This window comes from Xenopus laevis, chromosome 6L (assembly GCF_017654675.1).
Source record: "Xenopus laevis strain J_2021 chromosome 6L, Xenopus_laevis_v10.1, whole genome shotgun sequence".
NCBI classification, from domain to species: domain Eukaryota; kingdom Metazoa; phylum Chordata; class Amphibia; order Anura; family Pipidae; genus Xenopus; species Xenopus laevis.
This window is the reverse complement of record NC_054381.1, coordinates 1,636,516-1,651,663: the sequence shown is the minus strand read 5'-3', so window position 1 is coordinate 1,651,663 and position 15,148 is coordinate 1,636,516. Positions and strand designations below refer to the sequence as shown.

At 43.3% G+C, this 15,148-nt stretch overlaps 1 protein-coding gene across 4 annotated transcripts in view; it reads left to right on the top strand.

Moving 5' to 3' along the window:
- Window positions 1-10,221, top strand: part of sspo.L (SCO-spondin L homeolog) — a 77,963-nt gene extending 67,742 nt beyond the window's left edge. For 3 of the 4 annotated variants that reach the window (XM_018241269.2, XM_018241268.2, XM_018241267.2), the window contains exons 99-115: window positions 76-122; window positions 532-762; window positions 1,180-1,341; window positions 1,418-1,534; window positions 1,639-1,777; window positions 2,016-2,218; window positions 2,356-2,526; window positions 2,809-2,936; window positions 3,389-3,540; window positions 4,269-4,315; window positions 4,684-4,848; window positions 5,068-5,273; window positions 5,797-5,892; window positions 8,805-8,865; window positions 9,240-9,370; window positions 9,731-9,881; window positions 10,058-10,221. In XM_018241269.2, coding sequence (XP_018096758.1) covers window positions 76-122; window positions 532-762; window positions 1,180-1,341; window positions 1,418-1,534; window positions 1,639-1,777; window positions 2,016-2,218; window positions 2,356-2,526; window positions 2,809-2,936; window positions 3,389-3,540; window positions 4,269-4,315; window positions 4,684-4,848; window positions 5,068-5,273; window positions 5,797-5,892; window positions 8,805-8,865; window positions 9,240-9,370; window positions 9,731-9,881; window positions 10,058-10,080 — 2,230 coding nt within the window. In that variant the 3' untranslated portion in view covers window positions 10,081-10,221. The remainder of the gene's footprint in view (window positions 1-75; window positions 123-531; window positions 763-1,179; window positions 1,342-1,417; window positions 1,535-1,638; window positions 1,778-2,015; window positions 2,219-2,355; window positions 2,527-2,808; window positions 2,937-3,388; window positions 3,541-4,268; window positions 4,316-4,683; window positions 4,849-5,067; window positions 5,274-5,796; window positions 5,893-8,804; window positions 8,866-9,239; window positions 9,371-9,730; window positions 9,882-10,057) is intronic. The other variant, XM_041565693.1, reaches the window with a different exon arrangement.
- Window positions 10,222-15,148: the final 4,927 nt, after the last annotated feature.

Here is a 15,148-nt window from a genome sequence, read left to right as displayed (position 1 = left end):
AGACTTCTTCATTTTAGCTGTAGCCACTCAGTGTTATAACTGCTTCATCCTGATATTGTGTCATTATCATTGCAGTATCTGCCAGCAGGGGGAGCTACAGTGCGACAGGACTAACTGTCATGGTAAGTGATACCAACAAGGGGCTAGGACTTTAGCAATAGTTGGGGGCATGAAGTTGCACAGCCAAACTGCATAAAATGAAATGTAAAGTCTATAACCAATGTGGATATATAAGTCTAGACTTGCTCTATGGCAACCATTAGATTTAACTAGAGGAAGCGTCTCCTGGTTAAGAAAATACCTTCCGAGCACCTGAGAGTGTCATGAGGCATTTGATCTGCTGCCTTGGGCAGTTAACTCCCAAGAACCAACGATGAGTGAGAAGTTGTCTTCTGATTTGTGCAATGGGAACTCAATGGAACCAAGCAAAGTCTCCTCCAGCCTTAGTCAATGTCCTCTTGTCACCTACAAAGTATTTATGTATATGGATGGATCATGCCACCTATATGCCTGTGTCTACTTGTGTTTTAGAAGAAGCATTACTGAGCGAGTGGTCTGAGTGGTCTCCATGCAGCCCCTGTCTGCCCTCTGCCCCCTTCTCTCTACAAAATGCCTCCACCACACCAACAATGTTCTCAGTTCAGCAACGTCACAGGCTCTGCCTCAACTCCCACACTGGATTCCCATGGAGTGGCCCCTCAGCTGTTTGTGCTGGAGAACTCATGCAGGAGAGAGACTGCCCAGATAAGGGGGTCTGTGAAGGTACAGAATTGTTTCCCTTTACTGATGGGGGAATCAGTTTGCTTGTGGGCTTTTATTTGGTTGCAACAGTCATGGGCTAAGTGAGAGTATATGACTACTGCATTAGGGACTGTGGGGGTCTTAATCGGCTGATTGACCCAGTAATTGAGTATGGAAATGTAAATTGGATGGGGTTAGTGTAGAGTGTTATAGAGTATATTAGTTACCTGAGCAAAGGAATAAATAATTAGGTATATGTGCATTAATTAGCAAAGTGATGAATACATATTTTACTGACAGAGTTAGTTCCATTGGGAGTGTATATGAGTATAAATGAGGTTAGATCCATTGGGAGTGTATGTGAGCACTAATTATTACACTATTTATGTGCCAGGGCCAGTTTGGGGTAAATAACTGGGTTCTTTGTATGTGCCCCAGATCTCTGTGTTTGGAGCATGTGGGGAGAGTGGAGCCCATGCCGGGAGCCTTGCAGTGGGGGTTTCCGTGTCCGATGGCGCCATGTCCATCACCCAGTTGGGGGTAAAGTCTGCCAGGGCCCAAAATTCCAATCCCAGAGCTGTAATACTGCAGCATGTCCAGGTATGTACCTTGGGAATTTGGAACTTACTGGGTGTTCATTGCAAGGTTCCTCCTGCCCATATACACTTCTTTCCAGGTGAGGAGTGTGAGGATCGTGGGAAAGCCTCCAAGATGTCTTGTGCCAACCAGTGCCCACGAGCTTGTACTGACTTATGGGAACATGTGGAATGTCTGCAGGGCCAGTGCAGAACTGGTGAGTTCCTGATCCAGATTGTTCATAAAGATGTGTCTCTGATTCACAACATTTCACAATCTGCCTCCTGTGCTAATCTCCTCCCGTGTGGTGGATATATTTAGGCTGCCGGTGCCCAGAAGGGTGGCTTCTGCAGGACAAGAGGTGTGTGCCCATCTCAGACTGCAGGTGTGGTATGCCCACAGCTGATGCCACCATAGAGTATGAACCAGGTGATGTGGTTCAAGTGGACTGCAACAATTGGTAGGTTCTCATTTCTCCTCCAACTTGTCCTCCCCATTTCCAACCCATATGATCTCCACTTCCCATTGTCCATGCCTCGCACCAGAATATCATATTGATTGATTCATACAAGAACAGAAACCCTTTCTGCTCCACTGTTCAGACTGAGCCCAGTTATTGCCCCTGTACCTGTATAAGTAACTATGGCACCAGGAACAAGTGAAGCCTAATTTGAGAGACTTGTTTTCCATGTCTCCAGCACATGTCTGAATGGGACCTTCACTTGCACCAATTTGAGCTGTCCATCCTACGGAACCTGGACTGAATGGAGCACCTGCTCTGTGAGCTGTGGTGGAGGCCACAGGCAAAGGAGTCGCATGTGTTTGCAAGAAGCAGCTGAGGGGGTCCCTTGTGGTAGTGAGAACCAAGAGGTGGAGGAGTGTAACACCCTTCCCTGTCCAGGTACAGCATGGGGTAGTATAAGGGATATTGTTTGGACATTTAATTAATCATTCCATACTACTGAGCCCTACATGGTGGGTATTGGACTTTGCAACTCAAATCAGTGGTGTATTAACGAGCTACTGCTTTGGTTCCAGCTGACTGTGAGCTGAGCGAGTGGTCAGAATGGAGTGAGTGCAGTGCCAGCTGTGGGGGAGGAATATCCGAGAGAAGCAGAGTGGTCCTGGAACCAGGTGATCCTGGTGGAAATCCTTGTCCCTCCCCGCTTCTCCTGCACAGATCCTGCAACTCCCACAACTGCACTCCAGGTACAGAGCCAAGTTAACTGCAATACCCTGGAAAGGTTCACACGGCTCAGAGGGCGGGAATTCCTTCTGTTCTTGATTCTTTTTTGTCATTGGAAGTCAAAATCATTGTAGACTTTTCAGATTCTATTATTATGCCATACATAACATCAGTGGATAATATTTATTGAAGGATTCATGGGCCCCATAGACATGTTTCCTCTATTATCAAGAACAGGAATCTAATCAAGAGAGTTGACATTATAGGGTTATTTGGCTCACCCCAAATTCTTCCTTTTTCTCTAGAGTGTCCAGGAGACCAAGTGTACAGTGATTGTGCCAATGTGTGCCCTCAGACATGTGCTGATCTCTGGCCTGGCACAGAATGTTTGAACCAAACCTGTGAGCCGGGATGTTCTTGCCCAGTGGGACAGGTAAGTAGCTCTGGTACATATCCTAGAACTGACTGGCCACACAGCGAATGGGCCATAGTACTGAAGTAATGGGGTGTTGGGAAGCAGTCGGTTATCTCAAGTTTACTGGCAGTCAGTCTGCAAGTGTCAGTTCTCTATGGGCAAATAAGATGGCCTAGATCCTTGGAAGGGTAGAACCTAGGCATGCAGACCTTTAAGGAGAGTTGTGCTTTCAATATTCTACAATAAAGTGGAGTGAGTGGAACAACAGTAAGTCCAGCCGTGCTTATATAATGACACTGAAGTCACTAGAGCTAGAAGAGGTGCTGGGTCAGCTGAGCCCAAGCTGATTTGTATGATGCATATTGGCACTCTCACCACTATACAAATGGGTTCCAAGGAATACCAGTGGTGCCAGCCATTCCAGCTCTTCCAGTCAGTAACATTTATTGTTCCTCCTTTTGTATCTCTAGGTACTGCTCAATGGCACATGTGTACCCCCAGAGAACTGCACCTGCTCCCTGCAACCAACTGCCAGCATGCCCTGGGCTGCCAACCTCACTCTGGAGGAGAGAATGAAGGAATACCAAGCTGGCACTGCCATCTACCACCAATGTAACAGCTGGTAAGGAGCTGGGTGTCAGCCTGTAAAGTGATGGCACTTATATGTACAGTCATCTACAAGTGAGAGAGGGAGGTAACAGAATGGGCATGGGCACAACCTTCCAGGGCAAAGTATAGCTCATTAGTCTTTCTACGAGTATAAATGAGTCATATATATATATATATCCAAATTTTGTTAAGCGTCCGCACTCAGTTCAGGTGATCTTTGGGTGCACGGTCAATTTCTTAGACACATGATTCAATTAAGGAATTAATCATCCCAGGACCAGCACTTCCCTTTGTGAAATACTTCAACTTTTATTTAAATACACATATTCGTGTCCAACGTCTCGGTCCTTGTCAACCAATGTGCAAAATCAGCCGTAAATAGTGTTAACAATACAAAAAAACGCCACAATGACATCATAGTGTTATCAATTATTGACCAATAAAATTCTTTCTTAGGAAATGTTCCTTTTTCACTTTGGTGTATTTGTTCACTGGGTCTGAGGGGCTTAATTGATCTTTTAAATTCCTTGCCCTTGAATAACTAAATTTTGTTTTTTTAGGGACTTTTTTTGCTAATTGTTCATCTGTACTTACTATATCCCAGTGTTTAAGAACAATTTGTTTTATATTTTCACAGTTTGGATTGTATTGGCTAACATAGTACATCTCTTGGTTATCTTTTTCTTTCTTTTCCACTTTCTCTGTTTAATCCAATGTTATGATTTTTCTTATGTCTTCCAGTGTTTGCCACATGGGGGCATTTATCTGTACCCAGGACAATTGCAATGGTAAGTGACAGTTACTAGGACTGGCTTCTGAATCATCCCATTTCTTCCTTCATTCAATTGTCACTGAATTAGCCCTTATCACATCATGTTCCTCCTGAAAACCCCAAAATGAATTTGTGGATGAGGTGGTGGTAAACAAACCAGCTCTGAGCTAAGCCATTAAAACCAATGAATGCAGTTGGTGCAGGGGTTAATGATGGAAAGCTAAAGATTGAGGGGCTCAATCCAGTTAATTACCATGGGCAGTCTCATCTATTTAGTAGAGCAATAGCTGCCCCCATCATAGGGAGATGCTTGATAGGATTTATAACCCCGTCCCCAGTAACGAGACTTTATTTGCATATAACGGAGCCCTCCTTTCCCTGCAGTGGACTGCCAGTGGTCTGATTGGTCAGAGTGGTCTCCTTGCACAGTGACATGTGGCACCGGAGTTCAGATCTCACAGAGATATCAAGTCCAACAACGACTGTATGAGGGTCACGAATGTTCTGGGTCTTCAACTCGTCACAGGCCATGTGCTCAGGCAGACTGTGGTGAGTACAGAATATGCACTACACTACTCACTCACACTCAATGAGTGCACTAACTAATGCTCTCCGTATTAGCAACTCCTGCCAGTGTGGCATAGAGAAAGTTGGCACATGGGTAAGATTAGGGCATCACATTGTACACTGCTTTGTTGTGTGTCACTCAAGAAGCACATAGAATGTGTATACCCTAGTAATGCTTTTTTCTTTGTGGTTTGGGCACAGATTGCCCTGTTGGCGAGAGCTGGAGAAGACCTTCCCATGGTACAGAGTTATGTGAGCGGACTTGCCAGGAAGTGTATGAGGGGCCACAGAGAAACTGCAGTGGCACAGAGGGCTGTGTGTGTGAGCCTGGGGGCTACCGGAGTGTGAGTGGGCTCTGTGTCACCGCTGCTCACTGTGAGTGTCAACACCAAGGGCAGATCTACCTGGTGAGTAAACACTCCCACTACACCCATGACTTTTCACTCTCATTTCTCATTACTTCAGTGACAGCTTGGGCTCAGTTGACATTTTTTTGGTGGTTTAATCAATTTTTGTCAAGCCCATATTTTCTGGGTTCTGTCCATTTTATTTCAAGCATTCGGCCAATTTTTTCTCACAAAACTTGTTTGAGGGCCAGATTATATTAAAATGACAATGGCATACAATGAAATCTATGGAGCACTAGAGTAGAATGAGGCCATAAAAATCCATGAACTACATAAAATCTAAATCTAGCAGGCAGATCTTCAGGTGGACAGTCCTGATCTAGACAGAATAGGGGGCCTATATCAATATTTTCATCCACTGGTAAATTGCCCCCAAAAACTGAATTACTGCATTATGCCTACTAGAATATAGAACCTATAGTTGCTAGAACTCCAGGATCATAGAGATTGTCATGTTGAGTGGAGAAGGGGTTTATGACTTTGCTCTAACTGTACCCTCACTCTTACTGTCTGTTTCTTGCAGCCGGGTACTGAATGGCAAGATGGGTGTGAGACATGTCGCTGTGTAAATGGGCTGAGAGAATGCACAGCTGGATGCCCCCCTTTACATTGCCTGGAGGTAACTAGTCTCCCCTGGTCCTTATTACCCCTCACACCGTCTGTAAGATACACCAGTATCCTCCAATCAGAAATCTACTGCTTTGACGCAAGTAGAGCTGGTGATTAACACACGCACATTGGCATTAGATATAAGGTTTCATATGGTCTTTAGGAGACATGTCCAAGGAATGGTGGGGTCAGATATCTGTGTATCAAACAAATCCACTGTTTCATCAATCAGTCAGATTTCAGTTGGTTTGCCTCAAGCAGATGAGACTATCTGATGGTGTAGAGTAAATCTGGCCATAGACATGAAAATATATCCTTATGTCCGATTAACGCTTGTTCATTGCAATCCCCCCACCATTCAGATTAAATAACGTAGTACAAAGAACAAATCACATGATGCTCGGGCCATTAATTGACAGACAGCAATAGTAGGAAAGTTACCTCCCGACAAATAGTACTGACAGTCTTCCACTGATATGGTCAGATAGGCAAAACATGCAGAGATATTATCAGTAGCCAACAGGTAAGAAAAATGTCAGGACGATCCACATATGATCCGAAAATCTCAGGAACTTTAATTTTATACAATGGTATCTTTGTGTCTGACCAGTTTATGTCTTCACGTTTGCTCAGCTTTAGAGTTTATAGGAACCTGTGACTATGAGGGATTCTAGAAGAAACTGTAGAGCATGGGTGAGGGTATCTAGAGGAGGTTATAGAGCATGGGTGAGGCATTCTAGAGGAGGTTATAGAGCATGGGTGAGGGATTCTAGAAGAGACTATAGAGCATGGTGAGGGATTCTAGAGGAGGTTATAGAGCATGGGTGAGGGATTCTAGAGGAGGTTATAGAGCATGGGTGAGGGATTCTAGAACATGGGTGAGGGATTCTAGAGGAGGTTATAGAGCATGGGTAAAGGATTCTAGAAAAGGCTGTAGAGCATGGGTGAGGGATTCTAGAGGAGGTTATAGAGCATGGGTGAGGGATTCTAGAAGAGGTTATAGAGCATGGGTGGGGGATTCTAGAGGAGCTTATAGAGCATGGGTGAGGGATTCTAGAGGAGGTTATAGAGCATGGGTGAAGGATTCTAGAAGAGACTATAGAGTATGGTGAGGGATTCTAGAGGAGGTTATAGAGCATCTAGAGGAGGTTATAGAGCATGGGTGAGGGATTCTAGAAAAGGCTTTAGAGCATGGGTGAGGGATTCTAGAGGAGGTTATAGAGCATGGGTGAAGGATTCTAGAGGAGGTTATAGAGCATGGGTGAAGGATTCTAGAGGTGGTTATAGAGCATGGGTGAGGGATTCTAGATGAGGTTATAGAGCATGGGTGAGGGATTCTAGAGGAGGTTATAGAGCATGGGTGAGGGATTCTAGAGGAGGTTATAGAGCATGGGTGAAGGATTCTAGAAGAGACTATAGAGTATGGTGAGGGATTCTAGAGGAGGTTATAGAGCATCTAGAGGAGGTTATAGAGCATGGGTGAGGAATTCTAGAAAAGGCTGTAGAGCATGGGTGAGGGATTCTAGAGGAGTTTATAGAGCATGGGTGAGGGATTCTAGAGGAGGTTATAGAGCATAGGTGAAGGATTCTAGAGGTGGTTATAGAGCATGGGTGAGGGATTCTAGAGGAGGTTAAAGGGCACTGGTCAGGATGATCCACACATGACCCGAAAATCTCAGGAACTTTAATTTCATACAATGGTATCTTTGTGTCTATGACCAGTTTATGTCTTCACGTTTGCTCAGCTTTAGAGTTTATAGGAACCTGTGACTATGAGGGATTCTAGAAGAAACTGTAGAGCATGGGTGAGGGTATCTAGAGGAGGTTATAGAGCATGGGTGAGGGTATCTAGAGGAGGTTATAGAGCATGGGTGAGGGATTCTAGAAGAGACTATAGAGCATGGTGAGGGATTCTAGGGGAGGTTATAGAGCATGGGTGAGGGATTCTAGAGGAGGTTATAGAGCATGGGTGAGGGATTCTAGAACATGGGTGAGGGATTCTAGAGGAGGTTATAGAGCATGGGTGAGGGATTCTAGAAAAGGCTGTAGAGCATGGGTGAGGGATTCTAGAACAGGCTGTAGAGCATGGGTGAGGGATTCTAAAGGAGGTTATAGAGCATGGGTGAGGGATTCTAGAAGAGGTTATAGAGCATGGGTGGGGGATTCTAGAAGAGACTGTAGAGCATGGGTGAGGGATTCTAGAGGAGGTTATAGAGCATGGGTGAGGGATTCTAGAGGAGGTTATAGAGCATGGGTGAGGGATTCTAGAGGAGGTTATAGAGCATGGGTGAAGGATTCTAGAAGAGACTATAGAGCATGGGTGAAGGATTCTAGAAGAGACTATAGAGCATGGTGAGGGATTCTAGAGGAGGTTATAGAGCATCTAGAGGAGGTTATAGAGCATGGGTGAGGGATTCTAGAAAAGGCTGTAGAGCATGGGTGAGGGATTCTAGAGGAGTTTATAGAGCATGGGTGAGGGATTCTAGAGGAGGTTATAGAGCATGGGTGAAGGATTCTAGAGGTGGTTATAGAGCATGGGTGAGGGATTCTAGAGGGGGTTAAAGGGCACTGGTGAGGGATTCTAGAGGAGGTTATAGAGCATGTGTGAGGGATGCTAGAGGAGGTAATAGAGCATGGGTGAAGGATTCTAGGGGAGGTTATAGAGCATGGGTGAGGGATTCTAGACAAATAGAACATAATATGTGTAGAGCTGTGAGAGTTGTATTAGGGAGTTTTCGAGTACCAGTAAGGGATCATGAAGGGACTAGATCACTGCTACAAGACCTTTAGACCATTATGGTGGTGTGTAGAACCACTTTCAGATACACAGCCATGAACACATAATCCATTCCTCTCTATAGAGGTCATTGTGTGACAGTTCTGTATATTTGCCCACTATAAATATAAACATCTCTTATACAGGGGGAGGTGAAAGTGCAGGAGCCAGGAGAATGTTGCCCTGTGTGTAGAAGAGAGATACAAGGTAAGGGTCACAGTCACCTCTGTATTTGCATGTATGTGTTTCTATGCAGGGTGGGACTCACCTTTTATAGCACCCATGACCAAATTTGTTAGGATGTCTCCACTCTTCTGCAGTTTGGTGGGGCCCATTATTGTCTGTGTTATCCTGCTTAGTTTCTACTAACATTCATCTGTCTCAATTATCCCAGCACAGCTCTGAATTCTAGACCACACAAGGGGAGGGACATTCTGTAATATGGGTGGGGCTAATTGTAGATGTGGGCATGGTCGGAGAAGGTGTGGGCATGGCCTGTGTTTATATACTGGCAGTCATATTAGGAATGAGGCTTAAGTAATAATATGAGATAATGTTTGGCTTGTGTTTTCTATAACCAGATGAGCCAACAGCCATTTGTCAACTTCACAAGGAGATAAGAAACATCACCAAGGGCCCCTGCCACCTGGACCAAGTGGAAGTCAGCTTCTGTAGTGGCCAATGTCTGTCCTGGACCAATGTCCTTCCTGAGGTGGGTCACCCACTAACACTGCCCATCTCCTGTTCCATCCAACATTCATTTGTACTGCAGGACCTATACTAGCCATGCTGCTGCTTTATCTTAGAATTCCCTGATTCCAGAAGATTCCACATAGGGAGAGAGGGAAAGTGCAATACAGTTCCATTACTACAGGGAACATTATAATGATAAGAAATTATGTATTATAGTTCTGTCTCCAAAGCACATGCTTTATATAATATTTTAATAGGTGGAAAATGACCCCTTTATACCCTGGTGTTGGTCTGTGTTTCCAGCAGTTCTACACTGAGTTGCACATGACTTGCTGTTACATTACTGTGCCTGATGGTGGCGCTGTTTCCCTCCCCACAGGAGCCCTATCTACAGACCGTTTGTGACTGCTGCAGTTACAGGTTGGACCCAGTGAGCCCAGTGAGAATCCTGAACCTTCAGTGTGAAGATGGTGAGACAGAACCAGTGGTACTGCCTGTGATCCACAGCTGTGAGTGCAGCAGCTGCCAAGGTAAGTGGCCACCATTCTTCAAATGTCACCACTGAGCACTTATATTTATTGTATATGCAATCAGTTCCCACACTCCCACGTATGGGCACATCTCAAATTATCTGTAACTATCACTATATACCTATACTGCTCCTTCCCTGCTCCCTAATAATGATAATTCCTTCATTCTCTTCTAGGTGGGGATTTCTCCAAGCGCTGAGTGAACCCCCCCAATCTCTGAGCTCATCCTGCACCCGACTGTAAATATTCACCCCTCTCATGTGCCGCCGAGTGACCCACATTGCACTGCCTTTTGTACTGTATATAAATGTGACCAATAATAAATTGTGTTTTGGCAACAGCTCCACTCTGGTCTGTAGCCCCTCAACTACTTCTCACTGTGAATCCAGTTTCCTGAGTCTGCTCTCATGGGGACCCCTAATGTATTATGTAACGGCTTAAGGAAACAAAATGCTGGTCAATACCTTGTAACAGTGTCACCTAGACTGGCTTTAGGGCAGTGACAACTCCCTGGAACTCCCGGTAGAGCAGGTGTTACATGTGACTCCTCTCTCAGTAGAACTTTCACTGTACTGGTGGAGGAACGGTTATAACCACTTTGTTTTGCAGAATCATTCAGTAATTTGGTCCACCTGAGTCCCTATACAGGCGGCATTTACACTGCAGGGTACTAAACCTTAAGCTGGCCACAGACGCAAAGATCCGATCGTACGAATCAACAAAAGCTCAAACTTTCCCATCCCCCGACCTGCCACTAACCATTCAGATCAAAGTCTTACCATTCAAGACAAATAAAGTAGTTAAAGATCAGATCAGCAATGTTCTGCCCCTGACAGCAATCGTATGATATCTATGTCCAACCAAAGCTGGTGACAGTCTCCCACTGAAAATCGTACGATCGGCAATACACGCAGAGATATTATCGACAGCCGACAAAAAATTTCTAACCTGTCCGATCGACCAAACGATCGGATGAAAAATGTCGGGACTCTCCACACACGGTCCGAAAATCTTACGAATTGAGGATTCCTACGATCGGATCTTTGCGTCTATGGCCATCTTAACTGAACTCCTTGTTGGAGCCTCTGACTGCTCTACTAACCAGCCTCATCGTGTCGCTCTCTCTTTGAGTGACTATTTCACATCTTTCCTGGCACTTACTTCTCCTATACTGAAACCTAACCCAGTCCCAGGCCCTTTAGCACACACACACATACAAACACACACATACAAACACACACACACACCACTTCCTCCAGCAAGAGGGAAACCCAAATAGACCAAGCACAGGTGGGCAGGGCCAGATTTGCAATGAGGGTGCCTAGAGGCCGGCGTCCTCCATCACACCCTCCCTCCCAAAGGATCGCTCACACCCTTTCTTCAAACGTGAGCACTAGTGCCTAGTGGCTAGTGCTCCGGAATTAAACAAATCAATTGTGTGGCTGGCTGGCATGCCGCCCCTTAATTTATGCTGCCCTGGGCCCGGGCCTTTTGTGGCCCCACAAATCCGGGCCAACATGTGGGCTTCCCTTTCAATAAAGTGGGGAATTAAGGGGTCTTCTAATGTCTTGATAGTAGTGATGACCGAATCTGTCCCATTTCACTTCGCCTACAAATTTGTAAAACTGCTGAAAATGTTTCTAAACGACATACATAGGCATTGGTCTATGGGTATTTTTTGTACTTAAATAAAAATTATACTTTAACTTAGCCTTTTGAGTGTTCCCACAACCCCCTATTATTGTATATTTTGGTGCCACCTTGTTAATGCTTTAGGGCTACCAATAATAATGTTTTCCTTAGTTTCAAGTGTAGTTGACTGTGTTGGGCTTTGTTTCAAAATATGCCAACTAGTGTTAAAATCCACTGAATTGCATTGGAGTCAATGGGAAGAGCAATTCACATGCATGTTTCACTCAGTACACTGCTACACAAATGCCCTACATTATTCATGAGCCTCCTATCTATTAGGCTACAAGTGCTTTTTCATTAGAAAAACAGGCTCCCATTTGCCAATTTTTTAAAAACATGTCTGTGATTTTATCACTGGTTGACTGGTAATGGTATCTACTACTACACTTACAGTAGTAACTATGCTGCTGTTAAAGCACAAAGTACCATCTATAGTTTATATATTACTAATAACTTAAAAAACAGGCATAACTAATAATACATCTAAACAGATAATATCTGGGTGCTTTGTACCCTACATTAAATGAATGAACCATATATCTATGTATATGTCCTTATACAGACAGTGGAATGGCTCAAATCCCATTGTGGAAAGAGAGGAGAAGGATAAAATGATGCCTGGTGAATTTTTGATGCAGATTTGCAAGAATTTTCACTGCCAGCGACATGCGGAAATTAGCAGCAAATCTATACATGACCATAATACAACTACTGATGCAGGGTTCACGCAAGAGTAAATTCAAAATAGACTAGAACATGTAAAGATATCAAAAAGCTCTGGGACCTGACAAGTTTAGCCCTGTGATTGCCAAACCTCTTTACTTATTTTTTCAGGATACATTGAGGTCTGACATGGTGCCAATAAAGTGGTGAATTGCTAATGTGGTGCTACTATTCAAAAAGGGATCCCGTTCTCAGCCTCAAAACTATAGGCCGGTTAGTCTGACATCAGTAGTAGGAAAGCTTTAGGAAGGGGTATTAAGGGATAAGATACTTGACTTTGTTGCAAATAATAATACTATGAGTGTGTGCCAGCATGGTTTTATGTGTAAAAGATCTTGCCAGACTAATTTAATTGCCTTTCATGAGAAGGTGAGCAGGAACCTCGACTCTGGAATTATTATTATTAATATGTATTTTCAGCTTGCTAACATATACAGCAGCACTTTAAAATAAATGTTTATACAAAGAACATACATAATTACATAAATAATGATCAGTAACGGATACAAAGGTAAGGAAGACACTTCCCAAAAGAGCTTACAATCTAAAAGGAGATGGGGTTGAAACACTAGGTTTGGGAGTGGCTAAACTGAAAGGGTTTTTTGCCTTTCTCTGGATCAACTATCAATTAGGCAAGTTAAAACAGAGTTAAAAAGTTTAACTTGATGGACGTGTCTTTTTTCAACCTACTATGTTACTATGAATGAGGGTAGGCTTCTCTAAATAAATGTGATTTAAGCAATCTTTAGAAAGCAGAAAGGTTGGGAGAAACTATCTCAGTTGCGTATTTACACCTGGCTGTTCTTTTTTAAAAACGCAAAGTAAAAACGCTGCAAAAACGCCACGTCTGGCCTTGCCCTAAGAGTTCTGTGAATTTACATTGAAAGGGAGGGCAGATATAACTGGGATGGGGGATGGGTAGGGGCCAGGGTTGGGGGAAATGTGTCCAGCTGCCAGTAATAGAAAGGAGATATAAGTTAGGTGAGAGTGGCATTTGTAGATGGTTAATGTAGTGGATCAGACAAATCCTTCCCCTGCGACCCAGCTCAGTTACAGGCTGGAGAGCCATCTGATTTGCTGGGCGCCCCAGTGCATCATTGGGACAGGGGAAGTGCCAGACTTTGGAGCCAAATGTACAGGGTTACAGAGAGAACTTATTAAGGGACCCCTACTGCAGCAGCTGGAGAGATCCAGATCTGTGGAGTGTGATAGTTCTGCTTGAACGGAGTTTCCAGGTTGAAGGAAATGGAAAGGCTGCGTTTTGCTTGAGAAAGTATTTGAGCATGAGGGAGAGCCAGTTTCTATCTCCTGCCTGTGGATACGTTGGCCACTATGGGACTGTGGCATTCAGGGGTTGATAGTCCACACAGTTTCCCTAGAGTAAAGTGATATTTTGTATTTACAGTTACTTAATACAGTTTTACATAAAGTTAATATCTGTTTCAATTGCAAACTTTGTGTTTTATTTGTCCTAGTGGAAATCCCCTGAGGTGTGTTCCTCACTGTTCCCTAGGTGGAGACACTGTAAATTCCAGTTCCCAGTACTTTTCATATCCAAAAGGGACTCAGGGTCCCGGGATTGCCAAGGGTTAATTGCAATTTAAAGAGACAGTAACCAAATTAGAGTTATATTTGTATGAAGAAAAGGATTAGTAGCAGTGCAAAGAGCAGAAATATAAGATAGAACATTTTGAAGAAATGAAGTTACAAACTATTAGACACAAACAAAGTTATTTTCTTCTTTTTAAAAGTTTTATTGGGTTTTACAAAAACAAGCAAGATATAACATTTGTCCATTGAAGGACTATAACACAAACTTATACAGCTTAGAGAGTTAGGTGTCCTAGAAGAATTTGATGATGGAGAATACACCTAAGCTGTTATTAGAACTAAGTAAGAAAACAAAAGTAAAACAAAACATATTAACCTAATAATGCTCAGCTAATCTTGAAAGTAGAATAAGAAAGATAAAATTAAGGATATGCTGGAACATATAAGTGACTACAAACACATCACAAATGTAAATAAACATTTTTGAAATGAGTTACAAACTACAATTATAAATGTAGCAGTCCAAGTGAATGGAGTTGGTTAGTAGAGTCAAAAAAGTCCCAATATAACGACCAATTATTAATGAAATCTTGTTTAAGGTGAGGGTCAGCAGTCTTAATCCTTATCGCTTCTTGTCAGCAGAAGTGATTTAAGAGGGACAAGATATCCTTTATTGTTGGTGTAGATACAGATAACCAGTTTAACAACAACAATTTCTTTGTAGCTGCTGTCAACAATGTAATAACGTTGTTAAGATTATTGAATAAAGATTTTGAGTGTGGCTTCCAAGATGAATCGGGGTAATTCAGGTGTAGTAATGGCCAAACTGGATTTAGTTTGATATGGAGGTTAATGTTTCCAGGGCGAGCCAGACTTTATGGATTTCAGGGCAGCTCCACAAGTAATGAAACAAGTCAAGTTATTTTCTTGTTATCTGAGCTTGTTCAGTTTTGATTGTAGAGAACACCTTCCCTTGAGCATTGTCAGTGCCTTGTCCAACTACATTATTTAACTGCCATATTAGCACTTGTGCCATATTAGCACTTAGGAAATGTTAGAACTAGAGCCATTCCCTATACTGGGCCTGAATTTATATGCATCTGACTGGGAAAAACAGAACCTAACTGGCCATTTAATCAACTACACAATGATCAAAGTAAACAGGTGTAGAAGAAATTTCTTATAAATTCTTGCTTTTTGCTAAAAGTCCAGCAACAAATATAACAGTGGGGACACTTACCGGACCACGACCAGGCTTCAGTGTGCTACACGTCAAACCGCTATCCTACGCGGTGAATCCA